This window comes from Dicentrarchus labrax, unplaced genomic scaffold (genome assembly GCF_905237075.1).
Source record: "Dicentrarchus labrax unplaced genomic scaffold, dlabrax2021, whole genome shotgun sequence".
Classification (NCBI taxonomy): Eukaryota; Metazoa; Chordata; class Actinopteri; family Moronidae; genus Dicentrarchus; species Dicentrarchus labrax.
Genome location: NW_026136707.1, coordinates 25975705 through 26001063, shown reverse-complemented (window position 1 = coordinate 26001063; position 25359 = coordinate 25975705). Strand labels below are relative to the sequence as shown.

Sequence of the window (25359 nt, the reverse complement as noted above, 5' to 3'; positions counted from 1 at the left end):
TTTCTACTCCGTCAGATAATATTTTGATCATTCGTGTGAACTTCTGCTGTATCTTGCTCATGCTGCCTTTAAAAGAGGCTTTAAGGAACAGCAACAGATGTAAAGTGAAGTTAAAACTAAAAATGAGGAAAATATCACAATGTCTCTAAATTTATTTGACTTGTATCATCACATATGCATGCACGATAAAGTTTATTTGATTTTATTCTTTATGTACTTGCATGGAAATAGCCAGTGATAACACAGCATCTGGGAAAGCAAGGTGTTGCTGGTCTGTTGACTGCTGCGACCTGCTTATTGAGGAGCAGGCCAAGTGTGTCCCACAGTTCAATTGTTAACCATACTGTCAAAACATGTATTGTATGTTACGTTAATACGCCAGTCAGTACCCTTGACCATCTGTAGTTGGTACCCGGACACAATAGGAAGACCGCCAGCAAGTAAACATCATGGATGTGTTAAAGAGAACTGGATACAGTGGCGAGGCAGCGCTCTATTCATTACTATGGAAACTGCCCAGTGCGCATGAAGCCAAAAAAATTACCAGAATGAACTAGTGACTGCTGCTAACTTCCAGTTTAGCCTTCCTGCTACCATGCAGGCATTAACCTGTTAAGCCCTAGCCATATTTTCAGAAAAAATGCCTAAAAAGACATACCCAAAGTAAATGAAGAATTGCTGCACAATTATAAGGTTCATATGCATTTCACATTTTGACGATAAAATGCTAAATTTTGCTGCGTCTTTGCTACAGGGCTGACATGAGCTGGTTAGGTCGGATCATTTTTTGCTTGGTATCAGCAGAAAGATGAGCTTCTCTAGTTTAATTTGAAAGCTAACATGACTGAGTCGAGCGAGCGGATATATGTGTACTGCTGCGTTTCATTTCGACTGTCCCTTATATTCAATTCAATTAAATTTCAATTAAATTTTATTTGTATAGTGGCAATTCATAACAGAAGTTATCTCAGGACACTTTTCAAATAGAGCAGGTCTAGACCGAACTCTTTATAACATTTATATATTTATATTCACAGAGCTGTTATTTTTTTGGTTAATTGTTTCAATTATTGCCAAACAAACTGTGTTTGAGAAAAATACACTTGGACTGTTGAGTTGAAGCCTCGTCTTTTGGAAACATTTAAAAAGAAAAACACCACAGCGTTTTATTAACTTCTTACAGGCAGTAAAGCATTGTACCAGGTCCGGCGGGTCCAACAGGTTAAAAGGACTTAATCATGCAGCTTCAGGCTCAAATAATCAAATAATTTATCCACTGTTTTACACATCTTTGGGGCCCCTGCACATCATGTGATGTACACTATTGCTGTAATCACAAAGTTAAGTTTAACTTTAGTAAAGTTAAATTAAAGTTCAGTTAAAGCTAAAGCTAAAGATAAGTTAAAGTTAAACTTAAGTTAAGTAAAAATTAAGTAAAATCTAAGCTAAGCAAACCATGCAGCTGTGATTTTTAAAATAATATTGCATTTTTTCTACTGTATTTGTCAAGGTATCCATTGGTTTCTGTTCATTTCCATATAATAAATGAAAAAATATTAGCAGACACAACACAGGGCCACATGATTATATAAGAACTTCATGAAGACTTGATGTTCACTGTGATGGATTCTACAACCTAACTAAGCTTGAAAAGGCTCTTACAGAGAGAAAGCAAAGGCCACCCAAAACAATCTTTGCAGTATACATTGGAAAATGGGCAGCAAACATCTAAAGCATGCATGATTTGTAGTTTAAGGAGCTAGAACACCACATACACTCACCAGTAATGGTCCTAATAGTTAAGGTTAGGGTTTTGATCACTGATTATGTTAAACTGCAGTTTTTCAATGTGCCTCATAGTATATAACTAAATGGCCACTTATGGTCCTGCAGCTGCTGGAACTATATGTATAAAGTATGATGTTTCGTCCTATCTCATTAAAAGTTTTTATATTTGCATTTTAAATAAAAATTGAACTGTGATTAACACATTTGGCTGAAACTGATGGATTATTTTTCAGGGCTCCAATTGAGGGTGATTGCTGCATATTTGCACGCTGCAAATACAAGGCGAATCTAATTCTTCCTGTAGCCCCCCCACACTGTTTCATTTACAGTTCAGAGGCATTAAACAAAATGCGTCCCTCTCTGTCCTTTTGTTGCCTACAGAGCATGCCATTTGTTTGTTTTTTTATTTGAGGAAAAAGCTTATTTCAGAACATTTCTAGGGATGTGAGAAAAGGACGATCAATCAGTGTAAACAAGGCTTTAGAGAGCCGTTTTAATCCGAGTGAGCACGTCCAGCCTGTGCACATAAAGAGGGCTGGCTGCTGGTGTGACATTGCCACCGTGGAGACACATCTCCCAGCTGGGGAGGAAATTGTCTCTAATTGCTCCTGATTGGCTCCTGTTGACTCCTGATTAGGAGTGACGGCCTCATTAGCATGCTAGCAGTACAGGTCTTTAATGGTCGAAAAAACAGCCCAGCTGACAAATAGCCCTACTGCTACTGCAAACTGCGTACCTAGCACCTGCCTGCAGTGAGGAGAGGCGCCCGGCTGGGGCTCGTGATGCAAAAACACAAATATGCATCCCCCTTACTACACTGTAAAATCTGTACGTTTACAGGGGTTTTCCCATTTACATGTGTAATGTAAAATAACGTGGAAAATGTCGGCTTATTTAAAGAAAATAAATAAGACAGTTTGATACATTTGCAAATCTATAATCTATATTGACTACCGTATTCTAAATAGATTACATTTTAATGTTAAAAAAATTATGTAAAATGAGTGATAATTAACAGTAAACAATTCTGTAATTTGACATGGATTTGTTTGTTAATTGACAAATATTTAGTATACTTATGGAAGTTTTCACAACAAAAAACGTTGCATAAATGTTATTATCAGTGTAAAAGCATTAACAATAACTTAAAATTCAGATTAAAATAAGAAAAATAAAATAAGAACAGCACTCTTCTGTAAATTTAAGCCTGATTATTTGTATCATAGCAGTGTTCGCCTGTATTTATAGGTAATTTCATTGTTTTTACATATGTAAATGTCTAAAATAAAATAAAATAAACAACTGCATTTTAATTATAGAGAATCACTGTATTTTTATTTTTTTTTATGAGTCGGTTATTTGTTATTTTATAGTATTTTTTGATACCCCCAATTTTAACAATTGAATTGAATTGAATTGAATTTTAATTTATTTCTTTTACAGTGTACTGAGATTGGATGGTGCTACATTCAGTGACAATGTTTTGAAAATATTTTGTCAAAGTCACAGAGAACTGTTAGTATAAACCCTGTCCACAGCATTAAAGCTGAATACACTCATCCTCCTCACACTCGTGTACTACCGCTGTGTCATTTGAATGGAGGGTTCCCCAATTTTTCAATTGTTCCCGGGGGAGGCTAAACCAAACACAACATCGATTTAGTCAACTCTAGCGGTATGTAGCCAGGCAAAATGTTGGTTTTGTTTCCTGAGGCTTGCTTCTTTATTTCCTCAGCCTCCGCAGAGTCATCAGCCACCATCACCAGTGTCTGGACTATGGGAGATTTATGTTGCTGCTTCTCGAAGCAGATGTCCCTCAATCACAACAATCTCCCTGTAGAGTCTAAGAGCCAAAGACTTCCTGTCAAGACTTTAATAATAAACAATTATCTTTACTTCATTCAGTTGTCTCTCCTGATTGAAGTCGAGTTGTACCAGAGTGTTCTGATGAAAGAGGACATGGACCTGAAGGCAAATCTCTTGATTTACTTGTTAATCTACATTCCAGCCCTGAAATTCCACCAGGCACAGCTTTATAATGTTGCATCTGCAATGCAATTTGGCTCTGTGATCAGCACGTCTTCAAATCCCACCGAGAGGAGAGGATACAAACCGCAGTGTCTCTCTTTCTTAAAATCTACTCTAACCTGCCCCTGTCTTACTGACTTCTGGCCTGGTGCCACAATGTTGATCTAGTGTGAAATTTGATCTGGGCCTGCATGCAGTATTTTTTTTTTTTTTTTGAAAATTGACTGGATTCTCTATGCCGTCTCTGTGTCTGACTTCCTGTCAGTGCTGCTTGATGTGAGTGAAATGAAAATGGATAAAAAAAGAAAGCTGTCCATGTTAAGTTTTTACAGTGTTGTATGTTCCACAAACTAAATAGTGTTTATTTCCATTGTATTGCTGACATATATCTAAAAATCCAGGCATTAAAATAAAATCTACATGGCCAGATACTACTAAACATAATTAAGAAAATACACTTTTGAGAATGTGTAGCAGCCCTTTAAGTCAGGTAAATTATTTTTCCCAGCTGATGTTTTCTAATGACAACTGTTGACATGCCTCAGGCCTAATGAGCTGAGACCTGAGGCTGCAGAACTCTACGGTTGCCTAAACCTTTACACATGCCACAATGATCTTTTTTATTTTTTTCCAGTTTAATGAAATAAACTGAAAGAATGCATGAATGTTTGCAGCAAATATTGCTTTTTGTTGCATACCCTTGAGAGGCTGTCTTTACATTTTCTCAGTGAAAACAAATTGTTCTGTCAAGGAGTGGCCAAACTGTCACATACAACTGCATAAATACTGTCTACAGATACAGCACAGCATCTGGCCTGTGTAAATCTGACAAAGGAACATGTTGGTTTTCCTTCATGTTGCACATTTTCATTTCATCAGTTATTTTCATTTGCTTTTGTTCTGTCAGTATGCTCTGTTAGTGGCCACTTTATTAGGTACGCCTGTACAATCTACATGTACTGTACTACAACATACACAAATAGTCTGCTGACACAATAATGTGTCTGATATGTATTTTCTCTGTAAAATGAGTATAATTTCCACATTAAAATAAAATTCCACAATCTATGAATATGCACATTTTGATCTGAAGTGATTAGCATGATACAAGAATTCAGATATTCAATTTGCAATGACATGAAGTGGAATAGAGCAGTGAATCCTCATATCTGACACTTCTCAGACACACATTCTGCCTTGTGCATTCTCACTTTGTCCGCGCTGTGAGACCACACAGTTGTATAATTCTCTTTGTCTGGAAGCAACAAGCAAGAATGGGAATGCTCCTGTTTGCGATTCAGCGCCATCAAATTATTAAGGCTTTAAATGGGCTTAGTGTTAACATTTTATGTAATCACTCTGGCCTCATTGAAGACAACACGCCTTTTTGTTGTACAGCTGCTGAACAGCAGGCGATGAGAAACGATTTTGTTATTCTCCTGCATGTTTTATTTTCGACATTAAATACAGCCGTCTCTGTGTGCATTTGTCTGAGCGGGTGCTTTGCTTTGCAGATTAATGGCAGTAAACACTGTTTTATAAATCAACTGCTGTTCTTCCATTTCTGCTGTTTTTGTCTCAACGGCCCCCTCTCAAGCAAACACACACGTACAGGGATTCAAGCACACGCATTCTTGAATGCTCAGACAGAAGGCTGACAGGCCCGCTGTAATCAGTATTTGGGGAACATGTTTTGCTCTAAATAAATAAATTCATAAATCATCCAACAGACTCATTATTTTGTCAGTTATGAATATGAATTTGATGCACACAGAACAACCTGTTGTCACTCGTTCCTGGTTACAGCTACACAGTGGGTATGTTGTGTCTCAGTGGGTTGTAACGGAGCTGTGAGCGTTACGGCTCTCACCTGGTTTGCCAGTGGACAGGATGTTCTTGGGGATGGTGACTCTGTCCTCGGAGCTGCGGGCCCAGTCCACCATGCCCCTCCAGCCCTTCATGGGGAAGCCGATGTCAGCGTGGCCAACCACTGGACGCTTGTGGATGCTCAAAACTGCAACAGAGAGATGGTGACAGCTGAAACTTTCACCTCTGATATAATATTTACTTCACATTTTATTTCTCCACATTTGCAATTCTAATAAGATTTAGAATTGATTTTAAGATCCTGCTGATTACAGATTGCTGAGCACAGAAAGGTCTAGCCCCCATTTATATCGCTGACCTTTTAACTCTTTATGAACCTTGGATCCTCAGAAAAGGCCGTTTCAGTTGTTCCAGAGTCCAGGATCAAGACTAAAGGAAGCTGTGCTTTCTTTATAAAGGTGCATGTACTTTGGAACGACCTACCTGAAGAAACTGAGCTAAATCTTTTAAATCCCTCTAAGAATGCACTTTAATAATCAGGTTTTTATGATATAATGTATAATATCTTCTGTGTATCCTTGTGTTTTATTAAATTTTTTAAAACATTTTATTTTATTTTAACAACACACACCGCTATATTTTATGTTTTTTGTAATGTGTGTTATGTTTTTATCTCTTTTTAATAGTATCTCTGATTGTTGGTGTGTTTTTGGTTGTATCTGTCAACCTCATATATTGCCTTTTAATCTTATTCTTTATTGCTGCTATTTTCAGTGTAAAACACTTTGTAAACGCTGTTTTTAAAAAGTGCTATATAAGAAAAGTACTACTACACCTCCTGTTTCTTCTCTATTCCATGTTGCAGTGGGATATATAAAAACATTATGGAATGTGTGAAATGTTGACATAAGGACCCTCATTATTGAACAAGACCCACCCATAAGCCCTGACCATGTCAGCTGATGTTGGGCTTTAGTAGCACGTACTCCTAAACAGGTTTCAAATTAAATCAGCACACACAGTAAAGCTGGAGCTTCAGGGGACCAAGGAGTTCAGCCTTGAATTTCGGATATTAGCAGCAAGAAATGCAAATACACGCCTGACATGCCTGTGCCTTATGAAGCTCCTAGAAGCCTTAGGACATCTGGCTGGCCTACTGGTTGTCCCAAGAGTCAGAGCGAAACACAGTGAGGCAGCCCTCTGTTATCATGTAACACAGACTTGGAATAACCTCCCAGCTGATATTAGACAAGCCCCTACCATGACAACTTCTAAGTCAAAGGTAAAAAACTGCACATGTTACTTGTACAGTTTTATCTCTTGTGTCACTTTACTTGTACTTTTGTTCTTTTTAAATCTGAAATCTTGTTGTTGTTCTTGTATTACCCTGAAAAAGCACACTGAATTGCCCTGGTGTATGAACCGTGCTATACAAATAAAGTGTCCTTGCCTAAAAATCAAATGCTGTCAAATATATTTTTAAAATAACATGTTCAAAAACAGAAATGAATCAAACAATGTATAGATTTCTAATGCCACATTTAGATATTTCTATTCGGTGCTTTACTAATGAGCCACAATAATGTGTTTGAGTTCAAATATCTTCATTTGGGGGCTTTTGCAAACAAATATTGATTGTTTGTGATTAAATCAGAATATCTATAATTCTCCATGCCGCCCTCTGGCCACCACATGAATGATTTTCTAGATAGTGATTGTTCAATTAGCAGTTGCTTTCGTTCTTTCTGTCCGTCTGTCTGTCTGTCAAGAGACATGCATCAAGGTGCCTGCATGTGGGCAGACTTTCAAAATAAAGCTTGCATTCTATCCGCCCTTGACACAGAAAATAATACCAGACTTTAGGGAAATAGCTATAACTTTATTTAATTTTTTATTATAGACATTGTGCCTTATGTTTATACTTGATAACCAAGGGGGTGAAGAATGGAGATGTCTCACTGTCATCACTGTCATTGTTTTGTTTTTTTACTTACTTACTTTCTTATTTTTATCCAACTATAAAAATGGTGTATATTTTACAATGATGATGACGATGTGGAATATGTGCCTAACCCCTGGGAGCTTTGTTGAAAACCTCAATAAAAAGAGCGGTTTGTGTGAAACGGTTGCAGTTTGGTTAGGATTAGGCACAAAAGCCACTAGGTTAAGTTCAGGAAAAGATCGTAAATTATGTTATGTACCTGACATAACTAAAACGTACCATATGTAACATACTTGACGTAACATAGAAGACAATGGATGTGTTTTCTCTGTACATTACATAATTCACACTAATACCTGCCATTAACGACATATGACTGTATGACTCCCAATAAGCACAATAATATGTAGTTGTTTAGGGAGATGTCCTAACATAATTCAGAATGTTACTATTAGAATATTATTTTATTGATTTTGTATAATAGTAGTCACAATATGGACGTGAGGAAAACATTTTGGAATTTCAATCAATCCTATGCTTAAAAATGACCAAAAAAATGCAATTTTCTATCATTTGTTTTGCTGATAACAAAAGGAATAAACAAAGTTAGAATAAAATATTTTTAGTGTACAAAAAGAGAGGCTCTGTTCTTTCTTCTGATGTATTCACTGTGTACATATTCATTGAACATAATATTCTGTGGGTCTTGAAAGATTAGCGAATATGATCAAAAATGCCGGCGGTGGCTGGCAACTTATAAATTATACTCTGGCGGGGAAAGTGCTAATAGCTAAACTGTCAAAATTGAAAAACAATCCAACAAAACACAAACACAAGGAAACAAACAAACAAACAAAAAAATTCACTCAGCAGTCGAGCCTTAAGTCTGTTGGATTCCCACGTCCTATAACAGGAGGAAGAAACTGATGGGACTATATGTTGGCAATCAGAGCTCTCTGGTGCTTATGTTTGAGGTGTGGGAGGGAAGAGGAGGTCAGCCGCCCCGGGGGAGCTACAGTGCTGGAGTGGGCGGCTGCTTGGCTCCAGACAGCGAGGTGGCACCGCTATAAACGGGACCTCTCATCTAGCCTCAGTTCCCACATGCTCTCCCTCGACTCAACTCAAACTGTGCCTTGTTTTTATCAGGAGGTCGCGGAGAGCAGCATTTTTTAAACCATTAAGTGCAGTGTATAATGTATCTGTTCTATTTGTAGACAAGCTCTTTCTGTGATTAAAGTTACGACGTAAATGTTTATTAAAGGACTTTACTACATTTTCATTTGATCTTTTAAGTTGTTTTTGAGAGATAAATTCTATTTCAACTTCTGAAGACTTGTTTTTTACAGTAAATTAGACCTCAACCAAAACATGGAGTTTACCATTCAGTGTATGCATGCTACTGAGCTGCATTCTGGGAAGTGTAGGATCCAAAGGGGCTATAACTCTTCCAATGTGTAATACTAAATTAGCCCTTTCAATTATGTTATTCTGTGGTGTAATCGTATCATTAACCTTTGATTAATATTTGATATTTAAAATAGCCTGCCACCAGTGACTGTTTCCTCTATGGGTATTCATTTATGCTTAATTGTAGGTCCAAAAAACGTATTCAAACTTTCATTAATGATCTAGTGGACAAACTGGTAATTTCAAAATATATTTTTTTGCAATTTCCTGTTACATTTTGGCCAACATACGCACACATATTGATATATTATATTAAGGAACCCTGTGTATTGACGTTGGATGACAGAGTATATAGTTACTAGTGGATGAAACAGTGGTTGTTGTGGGTAAACTTGCCCCTGTGCTCCCTTTTATACACTGCCATTGTATTTATGAAGCTCAATCATTCAGGGGGAGAAAATCTGTGATAAGAGTGTTTGTTTTGATAAGCAGAGATGGCTGTCGAGATCTCCTGGATGGATATAAGGCTGACCTAGGTTATCGGTGACTTCATACATGTCTTGAAAGTCTTTCATCCTCAGGCCAATGACATCCACAAAGTCCTCCACCAGTCGGAACAGCTCTTTGATGTTCGGCCCCAGCTGAGAAAACAGAGACACATGAAAGAATGAAAGCAAACGGATTATAGATTTACACAAAAGGCCTTTAATAGAAAAGCTCTATTTGTGGCAAACACTGTTCAGCGTCACATTTTCTCATATTGAACACAACATTAATATTTACATCTTGTGCCTTACTGCATTACTTTTCATTTTGATTATAACAGAATATGAAATTACAGCTGCAGTAGGTAACTTTTATAAAAATACTGAAACTTTCACTATATCCTGACAACAGCACATGAGACAGATAATCTGTGAAACAATCGGGTTCCTACCTGCTGCAGCTTTAACTCACAAGTTCTTCTTAAAACTTCTTTAAAATCTCTAAAACTCTGGAATGAGCAACACATAACGAGTCCTGTGGACATTAATAATGCGAAGACTAGTCCCCCACCATGACAGATTTATAGAATAACAGCGAGGACCTCGGATTTATGAGCTGCATTTACAGGCAGGTTGAGCAAGTAAAACTAATTCACACTTAGGTTCAGTTAAGGCATCAATATTCAGAAAGGTTTGCTTTAGGGTAAATACACTTTCAGTAAAGGTAAGCTGATTCACTTTATTCAACTTATTCTGGTCTCAGTCTGTAGTGTTCATTTTACAGAGCAGTTCTGCCTTTTCCTGAGAAAATACTGTAATTTTCTCTGAAAAAATAAAGGAAAGATAAGTGTAACACGTGTTTTTCACCATACCAAAGTATAAGGGATAACACTTTATTTGCGTAATCCACCAACAGATAGTTCATTATGTGTAATATTTCAACAGCTTTAAGTTGAGATTCTACAACTACTTTACACCATTGTGGTTAAAGTTTGGTTAGGTTTAGGCACACAAATATCTTGGTTTGGGTATTTTCATGAATTGCCACATACTACAATCTGTTAAACATCTACAGACAAAGAAAAAAAGTTTAAAGGTTATAAAACTCTCAACACTATCTATAGGCGCACTATCCAAATAAAATGTTACAATATTAAATACTAAAAACGCCATGTTAACTCCAATCTGGACAAGACTAATAAAAAGAGAAATCAACTCATTCTCAACTCTCTGCAGACTGTTATCTAGCTATTACGTAATGTACAATCTCTGGGATTCATCCATTACAAATGCAGTTAGTTACATATGTAACATATATATGTAAGGCTTATCTGGAGTACTCTTTAGATATATCTTACTATATGTAATTGAAGATATGTCAAACTAGACACTAAACTGTGTTGGATTCCCTGGAATGTGTGAGCATCCAGTTTATTGTTTATTTTATAAATAGGAAGCTGTTTCTGCCAGGATATTAAGCCATTCTCCATCATTATGTCTTAGTATGATCCTCTTAACAGTGGTAATGGTGACCTTTAGTCACTTTGAATGTTTGGCACTCACACCTTTGATTTCTTTTGTTCGTCAAGATGCATAAGCTTGGACTGTTAGCCATCAATGTCCCCAGACTGTTGCTGATCTTCTCCGTAATGATCAGTGTGTATTTTAAACCCCAGTTTATGATCTGTAGAAACAATCCATCCAAACATATAGTGTCTGTGTGTTTGGAACATAACTGGGTTTTGAATGGGTTAAGTTTCCTTCTTATTTATGCCATGTTAATGTTAAATTATTACCATCACAAAATGAAAATGTAAGTCTGACAGCATTATCTATTTGCGCTGTTTGATGTCATTATAAGTCTTCAGATTCTGCTTTGTTAAAGATGTGTCCTGATCAGGGCCAGATTACCCACCTTAATCCCCCTTTCTCTCACTCTCTGTATACTGTATATGTATTAGCACAATTATATTTAGTAAAATGGACCATGTAAGCACAATAAACTGTAAACTGAGAAAAGAATAAAGGCCTTTAAGATACGTTTTAAACGAGGGTCTGAAGATTAAATAACCACTTTAGCGTTGCATACATAATTAACAAACAAATCTGAGTTTAATCAATTTAACACAAACTACTGTAATTACCACATGGTTAACCTAGTGTCCCCCAGGGTCCCCAGGGGCACATTTAACTGGCTGGTAATCTATCTTTGGCCCTGATAAAGATCTAAAGAGTGAAAGTTTGTCTTTTTGATAAAATACCTCTCTTTTTCAAATTTAACATTAAAAACAGACATGGTGTCCACTGTGTTAAATTCCCTAACCCAACTTTCAAGCCACTGAAAGTTACCATTGATTTTACCATGGAGAAATGAAAAGGACACCTCTGGCTGCTCAGACGCCCGGGCGTGCACGTTCAAAAATATACAATATTACAGTCACACTGAAAAATGGTCCACAGTGATTTAAACTCTGATCATGGTCATGGATAAATGAGAAAATAAAAAGCTCCTGGCATGCCACAGCTGAAGGTAATAATAATAGAAGTAATAACTGTGTCTTTTCATAGAGCAACAAACAAACAAACTTCTTCCTTCTTCTGTGTTATTTGCATTTTAAGACACCGCCCTCGGTTTGAGGGGAGCAGGTTGGTTTATTTGGCGTTGTTCTGATGCCTCTCTGGCGACACTCTTGAGAAAAGGACGGACGGCTGGACGGAAGCAAAGATAGCAATGCACAAGTGGATGAGTGCAGCAGATGGATGAGTGGGTGCTTGCATTGACTCGGTTACTCATTAGCTATGGCTATTTCTGTGCTTCAACAGTTCTCTCTCCTCTTTCCTTCTACCTCTGCCAGTCTGAAAAGACACAGGTGGGTTTGTCCACCTGTGTCTTTGTCACAGTGTCTAACTCTAACAATTGTACAGCATCGGGGTTGTTATTATTGCTGTAAGTTCTTGAAGATATGCAATTACAGATGAGGTGACTGTTTTAGAAAGAGAGGGTGATACTAACCAGTTGTGCTTCCTCCCATCTCTCCCTGTTCTCTTCCATCAACAGATTGCTGACTGACTGCACAAAGTTCTGGAAAACAAAGAAAGAATGTGTTATATGATGTCTCACTCTCAAATTAGAAGACCCAAACCAATAATGAATGTATCCTACTGATAATATTCAGAAACTACGAAAAACACACCATGAGCCACATTGTTACACTGGATGTTCCTACACCATCCTGCTGCTCCAAATACTCACTAGAACGCCAAATGTTAATCCGCAGCTGAAAATAGTCCCCAACAAATGCAGCATATCCACCTGTTTGAGTGATGTATCCCAAAAACTACAGTGACCAGCTGTTTATGGAAATGACTGTAGGACAGGGGTGTTTACCATTCAGTCAGGGAGGGCATAATCAAATATAGGATTCAAGTGTATGACAAACAAAACAAAGACCCACTCTGAAAAACATTTTTCCATAGAGACACTAGCTCTCAAAAACTCCATAGTGGTACCTTTAATGATGAAAAAAAATGTATAATGACATCAAACTTATTATAACATTAAACTTTAATATGTTTTTGGTCCACTATAGTGTGAGACCAGTGCCTCAATATGTTGTGCCTTTAAGTGTTAATTCCTCTAAATTTAACCAATTCTTCCTATAAAATACCACATATCAGTGTTTTCACATTAACTATACAGCATTACAAACACTTGTACACAACTTATAAACCTGTGTATAAATTCACCCTCATGTCTGCGCTGCTGGGACTGTAGTACGCCCTCCTGAAGATCTCCGTCATGTTCTTCAGCACGTCCACGATGGCCAGCAGATCGCCGCTGTAGCTGGTCCCATCGCTGGACGTCACCCTCAGCTTGGTCATCACCTCTGAAACTCCATCTCCCACAAGACCACGCTGGGCTTTGGACAAATGTTCCCGCGTCTAACAGAGACAGTGATCAACACATCATGCCTGTTAGGGCAACACAGCTAGGGCATAAGCGCTAAGGGCAAAATCTGTTTTTGTGCTCTACACTGTAAAACCAGATAAGTTCATAAGTAAGTAAGATAAACTCAGTTTTTTAGGTTAAAAAAAGTCTTGATTGAGCCACTTTTATTAGTAATTTGAAGTAATTTTTACTAGGTATTTCTGTTTTCACTATACAAATAAAAATTACAAAATGAAGTCAATCTCACTTAAAATTACTATAGCTACTTGATGAAGAACGTTATTTTTTAATAACAAGATGTTGTAATTTTGATGTAATCAGTTTTGACAATTTTTTCAGTGAAATAAACTTACCTGGTTTTACAGTGTATGTGCAGGGCTTTTGGAAGAAAATGACAATGTAACAGTGCTAGCAGGCTTTGACACAATATCCTGTAGAATAATATTTAAATCTTTTTATATTTTACTGTGTCTGTAACAAGTCACAATCAGTGTTTGTTTACGGGTATTGGGCTCTAAGGCTGATGGGAGTGTAAAAGAAAAACTTCTCAATGCTCACCAAAGTTTGTATACTGCGATAGTCATTGGAAATACATTTCATATAGGTGGGATTCTCCCAGAAGGCAATGCCCTCCTCATCCAAGCTGCATCGGCGGAGGATAAGCCCTGTGTGGGGATACAGAAAATAAGGGTTCTATAAGACCAAAGTATATTTCTAATCCAACTCCTAAAAACTCCAGTAGACACTGGAGTGTTACTGAATGAAAGTGGGAGCTCACCTATGGCATTGGGAGGACAGCGCACTGCTGCTGTATCTCCGGCTGGAGTCATCTTCCATACAACGTTGGAAAAGTTGTCCTCGTCACATATTTCATGAGGTTCTGCCCACAAAAAGGAGAGTGAATGAACTTCATAGAGCTATATAATGTAAAATTGGTCACAGCAGGGGTCAAAAGCATTTCTTAGTAGCTCGGGTTTCCATCCCTGATGGAACACTGTACACAAAGCGACCTGCGTTTCCATCCACTGACCTGGGCATTTCTTCTCATTACAGCGCCGGACCTCTTCTCGCTCTCCGGGGCAATTCTCCCCTCCAAAAAAGGGCCCATAACAAATTCTGTTTCTCTGCTGGCTCCCCCCTCCACAGGTTTTAGAACAGCCCGACCACAAAGACCACGGCTGCCACTTGCCATCCACTGACAGAATGCATATGACAGGAGAGTGTTAGACAGGACTTGATCAGGCCCAAAAACACACACACAAAACACACACACACACACACACACACACACACACACTGCAGGTCATTTTTCAAAACACATTGTACGGTTTTGGATTTTTAAAATTGCCACTGGTTTGTATTTATTTCCCTAGAGCATTAAAATGAACTAGCAGAGACTTTAAACTTGCTTAATGCAATTCATTGATAATTCATAGCATTCTGAAACGGGTGGCAGTCTGGAAGGCAGGCAAACACATTCATTAATTTAAACCACTATGAAACACTACAAGCAAGTAAAATAGTAGTAATGTAAAGTATATTTGATTTGTAATAAATGAGCGTTGACTGATAACAGAACCACATTAGAGCATTGCCTGTTCAAAGAACAGTCAGTGTCAGATTTCTGTACTTGGACTTGAGGCACACCAGTCACACATTTGATTACTTTAAAATCAACTTGGACTTTAACGCCAGTGACTTGTGACTTCACTTGAACTTGAGCTTTTTGACATAAAAATACTTGATACCTCCCCCGAAGACCAAAGACTAAAAAGCATGTTACTTAAAAAGTGTGGCACAGATAAATTCATTTCCTCATTCAACTAACATTAACACTAGTAATTTCCAGCCACTTAATTTCCGTGATCCACTTTGTTTGAACTAATCTGACAGCGTCCAATCAAGTTGCAGGAGAGAACCCTGAAGAACTAAGGTTATGTTTTGGAAAAAAATGTATGTACAAGATACATATGTACTCAGTGGTCAACAAAAAACAAATTGCAGTATGCAAAACAGGCTTTTAAATTAAATGCTTCAATGTACATTATGTGTACATTGTATATTTTAAACAGCATGTAAACCTATTCTAGTAGTGTGAACGTGCATGAAAAAAGAGCATAATATGGCCTCTTTACTCTCTTGTTAAAACTCTATTACATTTGGTGAAGAGCACATTATGACGTGTTAAGAACTCGAAACTCAAAGTTTAGGACTTAGGACTTGGAACTTGTCTGTCTTAACTTGAGACTTTGTTATTTTGTGACTTGAAAAACAATGACCTCTGCTCAACAGTATTTTGCTCTCTGCGTATTACTTGTTTGTGTGGTTATTTTTTTTGCCTGAATGTATCAGTTTGTGTTAAATTATAGTTGGGTTAGTGAAGTTTGTCATTGGGTAGTGTTACACAGAGACAATCAGCACCATACACAGCACCCACTATAGGGCTTTGAATAGATTTGAAAATTCCCCAGTTTCACATTGATTGTTTGTCAAGTCATCTATTTGGCCTTGCATGACTTGTGTTTTGTTTTAGTCTGGGCAGAAGTATTACTAGTTGATTATTGGAACAGTTTTAAATCCTTGTTGTTTTTGTTTCGGTTTGTATACTTCTCTATGGATCTCTACCGTTTTTCTGAGTAGGTAATAAGCTTTGCAATACTGTACATCACTTTTTTAAGAGTCAGGGGAGTAATATGTCTAGTTTCATTGTCCAGTAAGTTACAATGACATTTAAAGGCTTTATGTTAATTTACATATAATAGCTCTTGGTCGTGTGGTAAATTTCTTGTAAGAGAGCAAGAGATAGATTTCTGAACCACAGCAAATATTTTGATCTGGCTGTGGCCCTGTCTCGTTCACACCTGGGCAATCCCCGAGGAAGCAGTCGACAGTCTCCAGCCACTCTCCTCTGCACTCTGAGCCTCCGTAAGAGGGGCCGTTACACTCCCTGGTTCTCTGCATGGTCCCATTAGAGCAGGTGGCGGAGCAGGAGCTCCAGCTGGACCACTCATTCCACACTCCATCCACTGAGGGTGGCCGGGGTCACCAGCAGCAGTTAAACAGGCAGACAGACAAGACAGTACAAGAAAAATGTGTTAGTTTAAATAAAGAGCTGCATTTTATGACTGCAGTATCCACCTCGACAGCATGCTCGATGCTGAAAACTTGAAAATCTTGAAAATTTCATCTTGGAAATTAGATCAACATCAAATCTTCTTGTATTGTACTGACTATGTTATATGGTTTGTTGATGATTGGCTGAAGTTCATACATGTAGACGGCAATGGACAGCTTAACCCAGTCCTTTTCCAAACAGTTTCCAACAATGACTTCCCAGTTGGATCTGTGTAACTGGAGTGTTTTGTTTATGAAATGTTGTAGTATTATGGTCCAGCTTTAAGGGTTCATGAAGCTTAAAAACAAACTACTCCACTACTTTCAAAGTCAAAGGCAAAAGTGTTTATAGCTGTTTCAAGTGGCCATACTCAAAGATAAAGCAAAAAGGCTGCCGTTGCATGTGTAGGGGGAGGAGATGTCACATCTTCTCAAAGGCATTCCTGGTGTTTACACGGGTGTTCACATAAGAAAAAGGAAGGAATGGATACAGTCACGGTTCTGTTTCAACATTTGATGTCTGCAAGACATGGATGTGTTCAAACATGTTTATCAGCCCTGTGCATATAGTCCCCACAGTCATAAATTTTAGGCTAGAGTCAGGCCTTCGAGGACACGGGGACATTAAAGTCATGTGCACCCTTGTGGCCATGTGGATGCATTAAGTATATTTTTGGCTTAAAGAATAAAAACAGAGCTTGAGAGAGATGAATCCTGCCTACTTTCTCACCTCCCCACATTTGGCTAATTGCTGCGTGAAAATCTAACAAGCTTTGTTTGAAGCATACTGACTCCTTTCGGCATTACTTTCTATATGCATCGAACGATTGTTTTGTGCATTGTCTTGTGGAAGCGTTTGGCAACATTAGATTGTTTTGTGTGGGCGTAACTTTCGTTTGTTATTCTTTTTATGGTTATTAGAGTTCCTTACCTGGACAGACAGCTATGTTGCAGAATTTGGTCTGTTTCTCTGGGCCATCACATGGATCTCCCCCAAACTGAGGGGGGGTGCAGGATCGTGTTCGGGACCTGTAACCTCGGCCACAGGTCGATGAACACAAACTCCACGGTGACCACTCGTCCCAAGCACCGTGCACTGCAATCAGAGCAGCTAGGGTATGATTTATAGACAGACAAACATGGATCCCCTTAACACTAAAACAATGCAAGAGAGCTTCACTGACTGAACTGTGCTGACTATTATAAGTTTCTTTGCTGTTTGGCTTTACTGGGATCATATATGTCGACCCATTGTCCTCTTATAATATTGCTTTCTATGTTGAGGAGTCTCCCTGCCTGTCTGCATGTAGGTGAGCCTCAAACTCTGTTATTATAGCAAGAACCATTCTAAAAACAGCAGGCAAAGCCCTTTCTGTAAGGTGAAGGTAAAAATCATCCCAGGGGCCATGGATTTGCTAAGTGCCTGAGGAGAGGATTCAGGTGGGTTTGTATGCGTGAGGCAGGGTCCAGGAGAGGGCTGGGCGAGCGCAGGAAGGTGGCAGTAGAACGGATGATGGGGGGTGTGGGGGCGCTTACCTGGACAAACAGCAGAGTTGTTGCAAGGTCTCTGCTCTCGCAGTGGCCCACTACACTGGGTGCTGTAGGAGGAGGACACACAGAAACGAGTGCGACTCTGCCAGCCCTCCCCACATGTGGCAGAACACACACTCCACGCTGACCACTCCTCACCTGAAGCTGAGTCTACTGAGGAGGTAGGGTGGGTAAAGGATAGGAGGATAGAGGGAGAAAAAGGAAAGGGCCATAACTAATTATCATGCAGGATGCAGCCTCTGTGGCCAAAAGAGGAAGGGTTGTGGTGTGATAAAGGGTAGATTCTAGCTGTGCCACATTTAAGGGGCCACCTCCTTCAAAGGCCAAATATTTCCAAACTTGTGGATGAGACTGTCCCATTCCAAAGGTTCCTCCAAATGTGGCCTTCTTTTGCAGACATAACTAGTCCTTGATTGTCCTCAGTATTCCAAAGCATTGTGCGGAGGTCACTTGAAAAGACTGGAACTTAAAAAAAGGCCTAAATCTTGTGTAGACCATCTAATCTAATGGTCTGTCCAACTTCGTACACTGCGTTCTTCGAAGGAGGTGGCCCCTGAAATGGACCCCAGCTTCTGTTCTGATTGTCCTTCATCTGTGGGGCTCTGATGTCATATCCTTTGCATTGACTTCCAGGGGAAGTGAATGCCACTGGCTTAGGATATGTCAGTCATCTGTTTCAATGGCCATGACTGCTGATTTGATGGGTCAGGTGACCAATAAGGGAAAATTGGGCAGTCACAGCTGGGGAAGCAGGGAGGAGATAACTAAACAGGATGTGGGGAATCGATCAGCAAATTAAAGTGATACTTCACACAAAATGTATCTTTTTGTATCAAGCCTGCACCCCCTGTAGGCTTGAAAGGTTTGTACTTTACTTCTTTCCAAAGAGCACTGGTTGTAGTCAGCTTAAATTCACCTCAGTTAAAACAAAATCCAAAAAAAATGTCCATAGATGCCACTGCAACATGGTCCACTTCTCCTCTGTCCATCCATTTGCTGTCTTTGGTAACTACGGCTGAATACTGACATGAATCCAAGCTGATCACAGCCTGTTGCTGCTGTGAAGAAGTTAACCACAAACTTTTTACAGCCACTGAATAAAGTAATTGGGGAATACGCAAACTTACTTTCTTTCCAGGAGTTAGATAAGATACCCATCTCTCACTAAGCTTCAGAGGTGTAGAAGTGTAATTTTGTACATTGGACAGAACCAGCTGTTTCTAGTCATTATGCTAAGCAAGGCTAAACGCATACAGACTTTTTAAGACCTTTTTAATGCTATAATGGATGCATTTTAAGACCTAGTGTATGTCCATACTGGGAAGGTATAGAGGATATGAAGGAAAGTCAGTTCCATGTTAGTTCTGTTTTGAAGCTGATAGAGCATATTCATTGCAAATTGAAATTAACCCAATACTTTTAAGACCTGTCAAAATCATATTTAACACATTCTAAGATGTTTTAAGGCCTAAAATTCAGATTATTTGTTTAAGACCCCACTTACATCCTGCGAGCTCCATACATACAGCACAGCACTAACTCTTGGAAAGATAAAATAGCAAATAAGCATATTACCCAATTTGTTGAACTATTTCTTTCAGCCTATCCGGATAGAGTGCTTGCTACTCCTGATTTTGGGTGGAGTATAACTTTAACAGAGAGGGAGGACTCCATTTGATATAGTGTTTTACAGACAGGGCACAGTGTCCTGTTATGACCTCACATAAAATACAATTTCACTATGTTCAGTCAGGGTCCATGTTGGAATTAGTCCGTTGCGGATAAGGCACTACTTTGGGAGATTTTGATAGATGTGTGCATTGTAAATGAATACAAACTGTCTACTTTGTGGTCGTCAATATGTATGTAATGTACAAGTGTGGTGGTCACCCAAGCTGCCACAGTGACTGATGCATGGGATCCCTCTGCGTCCCGTTGTCTTACCTGTCTGAGGGCTCTGCTGTCCACTGCGGGCCTTTTCTACGTCATCACGCTTGCGGCTGTCCACCGAGCGAAGCGATTGGCTGCGAGAGAGATGGCGACCTTTGCCTAAAGGGGGGTGAGGCAAGGCCGGAGGGGGAGGAGGGGGGCGGGGGTTAGCAACCAGAGGTCCGTCATTAATGGCTCATATTTGGGACACAACCGTGACGTGATTGGTCACCCAGAACAGCATCAGCCAAACTTGGGACTTTTGTTGTGCTGTCGGTATTTAATGTGCTGTAAATGTATGCAGTGCTCATTTTCAGCTGTTGTTTAATAATGTATATCTTAAAATGCCTCTGGTGGCATGACTGACTGGACAAAAACACACTGACATATCTACAGTAATGACACGTACTGCTCTGTACAAATGAGGAAAGCTTTAAGCAGTGAAACAATTCAGAAAGTTTCTTGGTTAATAGCTTCTACATAAAAGTGCTCAGTTGTTGATTTCCTGTGTCCTTTTAGCCATTTGTTAGTGTAATAATTTTGACATATTGGCATGCATGGTCTTGAAAACTGTTGACCATGTCAGTCTTATTTTTCATCGATCAAAGTCCCCTTTCCAACATGCACTCCTTAAGTCAAAACACTGACTTATAGAGGATGGACACACAAGCAGATGAACAAGATGTAAGAAAGGAAAGATAAACAAATAGCCATAAACACACACTTTGCACACACCACACGCTCATATTTAACCACAAAGTGTAAAAGGGGCACTCGCTGACAGACATGAATGTGTTGAAGAATGAGCACAAGCTCACACATAGATCAGGAGCTCACCCATGCAGGGCTGTGAGTTGCAGGGCCGGCCCTCTTCCACCACCCCCTCACACAGGTACGACTCCTCCGGAGGTGACTGGCAGGTCCGGGTCCGGGTTTGGATCCCGCCTCCACACTCGCTGCTGCACTGCGCCCACTGACCCCACACACTCCAGCCACCTAAAGACACACATACAAACAGCAGTAGTCATGGATGAAGCAGTGCATTATAATCAGTGTGAGTTATGGAGCAACAGTTTTTTAAGTGGCCACCAGAAATCAACGTTTAAAATGTAAAGGCTCAGATCTCCTGAATTGAAGTTTATTCTCCAGCAATAGCATTATTTTTCTTATGTACTACCATGTGTTATTGAGTTCATCTGATGGAGTTTTATCCCACAGAGAAGCACGTAAAGCTTCAGTTTTGGCGAGCTGCCAAAAAGTGTAGCCGGTGTGAAGAAACATAGTTTATAGCTTCAACTAAAACCTTCTTTACACTTTGTACACTGGTTCAGTACAGTTCAACATAAAGGCGGTAACTGAATAAAATGGTGCCAACTGGTGTGTCATAACTCTGCAGGGATACTTTTATATGAAGAAATGCTACACTCTGTTACACATCACAGGGTTAAGGAGGCCTGAAAATGTGTGATTACGAGGCTGTGAATCGTCTCTACATGAATGACAAAAAGAAAAACAACAGAATGCACCAGGAACTTAAAGCCATACACCATAAACCTGTCCGAGCCTCAGTGGGCCAGTCATTACAAATGCATGGTCTGCTGCCAAAGAAGAAAAAGAAAAAATATGGAGACTTAGGTTAGAATATTTTGCTTAGTGAGTTGGAACAAAACAATACAAATATACTCTGAGACAGAATATAGTTCTTTCCAACCTTAAAGCTACTTCCCAGCCAACATGTGGGTATTAGATGGGTGGAAAAATGGGCCCTACATGGGATTGTTTGCAGGTTCCATAATGCTCCATGTTGTCCACGTGGGCTTTATGTAGGATTACTCTGGGTGTTAGCTGAGGCTCAACTGGGCATTCATCAACCCAAATGGGCCCCATTTGTATTGCAGTCTCTGAGCCCATGCTCTCATTTCCCATTAGTGACCCAACTAGGACCCACACAGGGAGCCCACCTTACATTCCAAAGTAACTCAGCATAACCCAATTTGGGCCCACATATATTAGCTGGGTTAGGTGGGAAAAACAGTAGAATGGTACTTATGTTGATCATACATGTAAATGAGACAGCTTTTTTTTTGTGTTTAGCTTTTATCCAAAGTAACTTACAATACATGCATTCAACCATGTGAATACAACCTCAAAATTGCAAGAATCATGCAAGTACATCCAACTTCATCAAATATCTTGAACTGCTACTTTTAGAAACAATAAGGGATAGAGAAAGAGGATGTGTTTATTATTTATTTATTTTATGGGCAGTCTGAACTGATGAGTTTTCAGTCTGCGACGGATGATGTGTAGAGTTTCTGCTGTCCTGATGTCAATGGGTAGCTCGTTTCCCCATTATAGAGCCAGGACAGCATTTTGCTTTCATCTGCGGTACAAGCTGTGTTTTTATTTCCATGTCCAATATCTAAATGTTCAATCAAAAAAAGCTCGACTGATGTTCCACATCTGATATTTTATATGATCAGATACTGAAGCCAGTCACACTGTGACTAGGGGCCACGTCCAAAGTGCATGCCAATGAGCCAAGGGAGTATTTCAGATTTCAGTACAATTCTTTTTTTTTCCCCACTTCAAAAATGCGATAGAGCTTCAAGAGCCATTATGGCCCATTTCTTCTCAATAGATTTCTCATTTTTCATCACAGACACTCACAGAATCATGCAATATGGTCCATTTTTCCACTAACCTCCTGTTCTAGTTTCACGATTGACTTCCACTCAGACAGTTTTTTAAAAAAATGAAATATGTATTTTATTTATTTTATTGACAGCCAAACTTTTGTCTTTAATTGATTGCCTGATCTTGAAGTAAAACAGTAAGCTAGCACCTATACCTGGGTGTGCTCTTGATTTTTTAAGCACTCAGAGCACAGCATTCATCTGTCATACAGGGAGCAATGTATAGCAGAGGAGGTGCAGATACAAATTCCTCTACCATAGTGACCACAGTGCAGCACAGATAAGAGGCACAGCTGCCATCCATCATGCCCTGGTGTCCAAAAACTAGTTGGTAAATTCTCTTCGCTGTAAATATCATACACACATAGAGGATCTGCGTGTCTAAAAGCCTCATGAAAGCACTGATCAATGCAGATGAGACAATCTGAGGTAAAGTGAGTACACAAAAAAGTCACCTGCAGCACAACTCCTGCACTGAGCAACAATGGCCATATCTAACGCTGAGAGGGGATCTGAGGGGGGGATTTTTCCTTTAAAACAGAGGTGTGATGAATGCCATTGTCAATGCTAAATTCCCAGTTTGGCCATACTGATTTAATGCACTCCATTAAGATGTGTGCTGATATGAGGAGGTACAGAGCTGCAGAATGTCTCTCTCTCTCTCTCTCTCTCTCTCTCTCTCTCTCTCTCTCTCTCTCTCTCTGTCCTGCACGCTCATGAATGTTTAATGGAACAGACAGATGCCTTTCAGCCCCCACAGGCAACGACAAATATGTATTAATCTGCATGAATAGAACATGAAGTTGGCCAACATCCAGACACACACATTTTTAATTACTCGCAAGTCAATTTCCTTTGGGGGGGGGAAGGGAGGGCACTGTGGAGGGCACTTCATTCAGTTGTACCAGTCAGACTGGCACACGCACACGCACACACACACACACACACACACACACACACACACACACACACACACACACACACACACACACACTCACACACACACTCACAATTCCGCTGTGTGTAATCTCAACATGTCAGCGTGATGAGTCAAACTTCATGGATTGGAAGAGATAGATTCCAGCGGAAAAAAAGTCCAAATCTGTGAACGATTTCCGTTTCCTTCAGAAATGAAATTAGCAGGCACCAGTGATCACACTCAATATCTGTTTGTTGTCAGTGGACTGACTGAGTGTGGCCCGAGAGTTTACTTATGGCTGTGAAATTGGATTTGCTCATGTTTCTGTGACCACACTCAATCAGCCCCTAACCAGTCAAATGCGGGCACCGGCCACCAACAAAACAGCAACTCGCCCGACCAGTAAGATGGTAATTCCAACTATCGGCGCAAACGTACCTTGCTATCAGTTATAGAGACTTATCAATAACCCAACATGTCAATAGGTAATCTCTCTGAGCATGTTGTTATGGAGATCTAAGCAACGTGTGCACATCAGGTTCAGTCGTGGGGGTAGAGGCTGTAAATAATTACAGCAGCATTTGGGTTCAAGGCAATTATCACTACAGGGTCAATAAAGCCTGGCCACTGGAAGTACGGGTGCTGAGGGGAAAACCAATTGTTCAGAAAAAATGTTAAACTTATAATGACTCTCCTTTTTTACTGGGATTTACATTTATACAGTATTAATGGCAGGGAAGAGTTTTTGCCCTGTTTTATCTGCTAAAAAGTTATACATTTGTATAATAATAAAATGAATAACTATTTAATAAGTTATAAATGTATCCTGTTTTTTTTTAAGTATATTTTTGGGCTTTTATTGCCTTTATGATAAAGAAAGCTGAAGAAAGACAGGAAAGGGGGACAGAGAGGGGGGATGACATGCAGCAAAGGGCCGTAGGTCGGATTCGAACCCTGGGCCGCTGCAGCAAAGACTTAGCCTCGGTACATGGGTCACCAGCTCTACCCACTGAGCTAACCGGGTACCCTATCCTGGTTATTCAAATGTATGGAAAAACCATGCATAGCATGCACTTAGTATTTAGTATGACATTATAAAGATAGACTTTCTCTCAGCACCCCCAACTCTGACTGACTTATCATGAAATTGCTGTTATGTATAATGCAGGCTTATGTCAATACGACACTATACTTTATTGTCTCCATAGGGAAATTTACGTTGGACCCAAATACTGTCAAATGTACCAAATCAACCTTTACTGCACATTACACATACTGCACATAGCCTATTACACATGTTGCTTATATTACACAACTTGTGATGATAAGAACTCCATTAATCTATTGCACAACCCCTGCAGCCTGAAGCAACGTTATTTCAAATCTGAACTGAGGTAAGCGCAAATGAGTTTTTAAAACTTTGCTTTGGGAGACTCTATATTTTTTAATAACTGGTCTTTGGACATAATTCCTGTTTTAGCTCTTGACCCCTAACCCCAATTTAGTCAGACGAGTCAGTGGCATGGTTTGAGTTGAGGAAATGTTGTTTGTTGTTGCACTTTATCAATTTGTGGCTGTTAGTTGTTAAGAGGCTGTTGTAAGGCAAAAACCTCAAATGTTTCAGTGATTACTTGGATAACTGTTTTGTACTGAGCCATCATTTTTGACAATTCTAATTAATGCATTTTGTAATGTGTGGATTATTCAAGGGAAATCTTGACTGC

The 25359-nt window shown here is 39.4% G+C and overlaps 1 protein-coding gene across 14 annotated transcripts in view; it reads right to left on the bottom strand.

Annotated features, from left to right (window-relative positions):
- Positions 1 to 25359, bottom strand: part of adgrb1a (adhesion G protein-coupled receptor B1a) — a 161807-nt gene that overhangs the window by 59418 nt on the left and 77030 nt on the right. For 6 of the 14 annotated variants that reach the window (XM_051407240.1, XM_051407241.1, XM_051407235.1 and 3 more), the window contains exons 3-14: positions 20858 to 21016; positions 20036 to 20140; positions 18077 to 18244; positions 17472 to 17651; positions 16288 to 16452; positions 14457 to 14621; positions 14205 to 14306; positions 13985 to 14091; positions 13225 to 13419; positions 12491 to 12559; positions 9525 to 9633; positions 5687 to 5830 (exon numbers count right to left, since the gene is read on the bottom strand). In XM_051407240.1, the coding sequence (XP_051263200.1) occupies positions 5687 to 5830; positions 9525 to 9633; positions 12491 to 12559; positions 13225 to 13419; positions 13985 to 14091; positions 14205 to 14306; positions 14457 to 14621; positions 16288 to 16452; positions 17472 to 17651; positions 18077 to 18244; positions 20036 to 20140; positions 20858 to 21016 (1668 nt within the window). The remainder of the gene's footprint in view (positions 1 to 5686; positions 5831 to 9524; positions 9634 to 12490; positions 12560 to 13224; positions 13420 to 13984; positions 14092 to 14204; positions 14307 to 14456; positions 14622 to 16287; positions 16453 to 17471; positions 17652 to 18076; positions 18245 to 20035; positions 20141 to 20857; positions 21017 to 25359) is intronic. The other 8 variants (XM_051407242.1, XM_051407238.1, XM_051407249.1 and 5 more) reach the window with 5 other exon arrangements.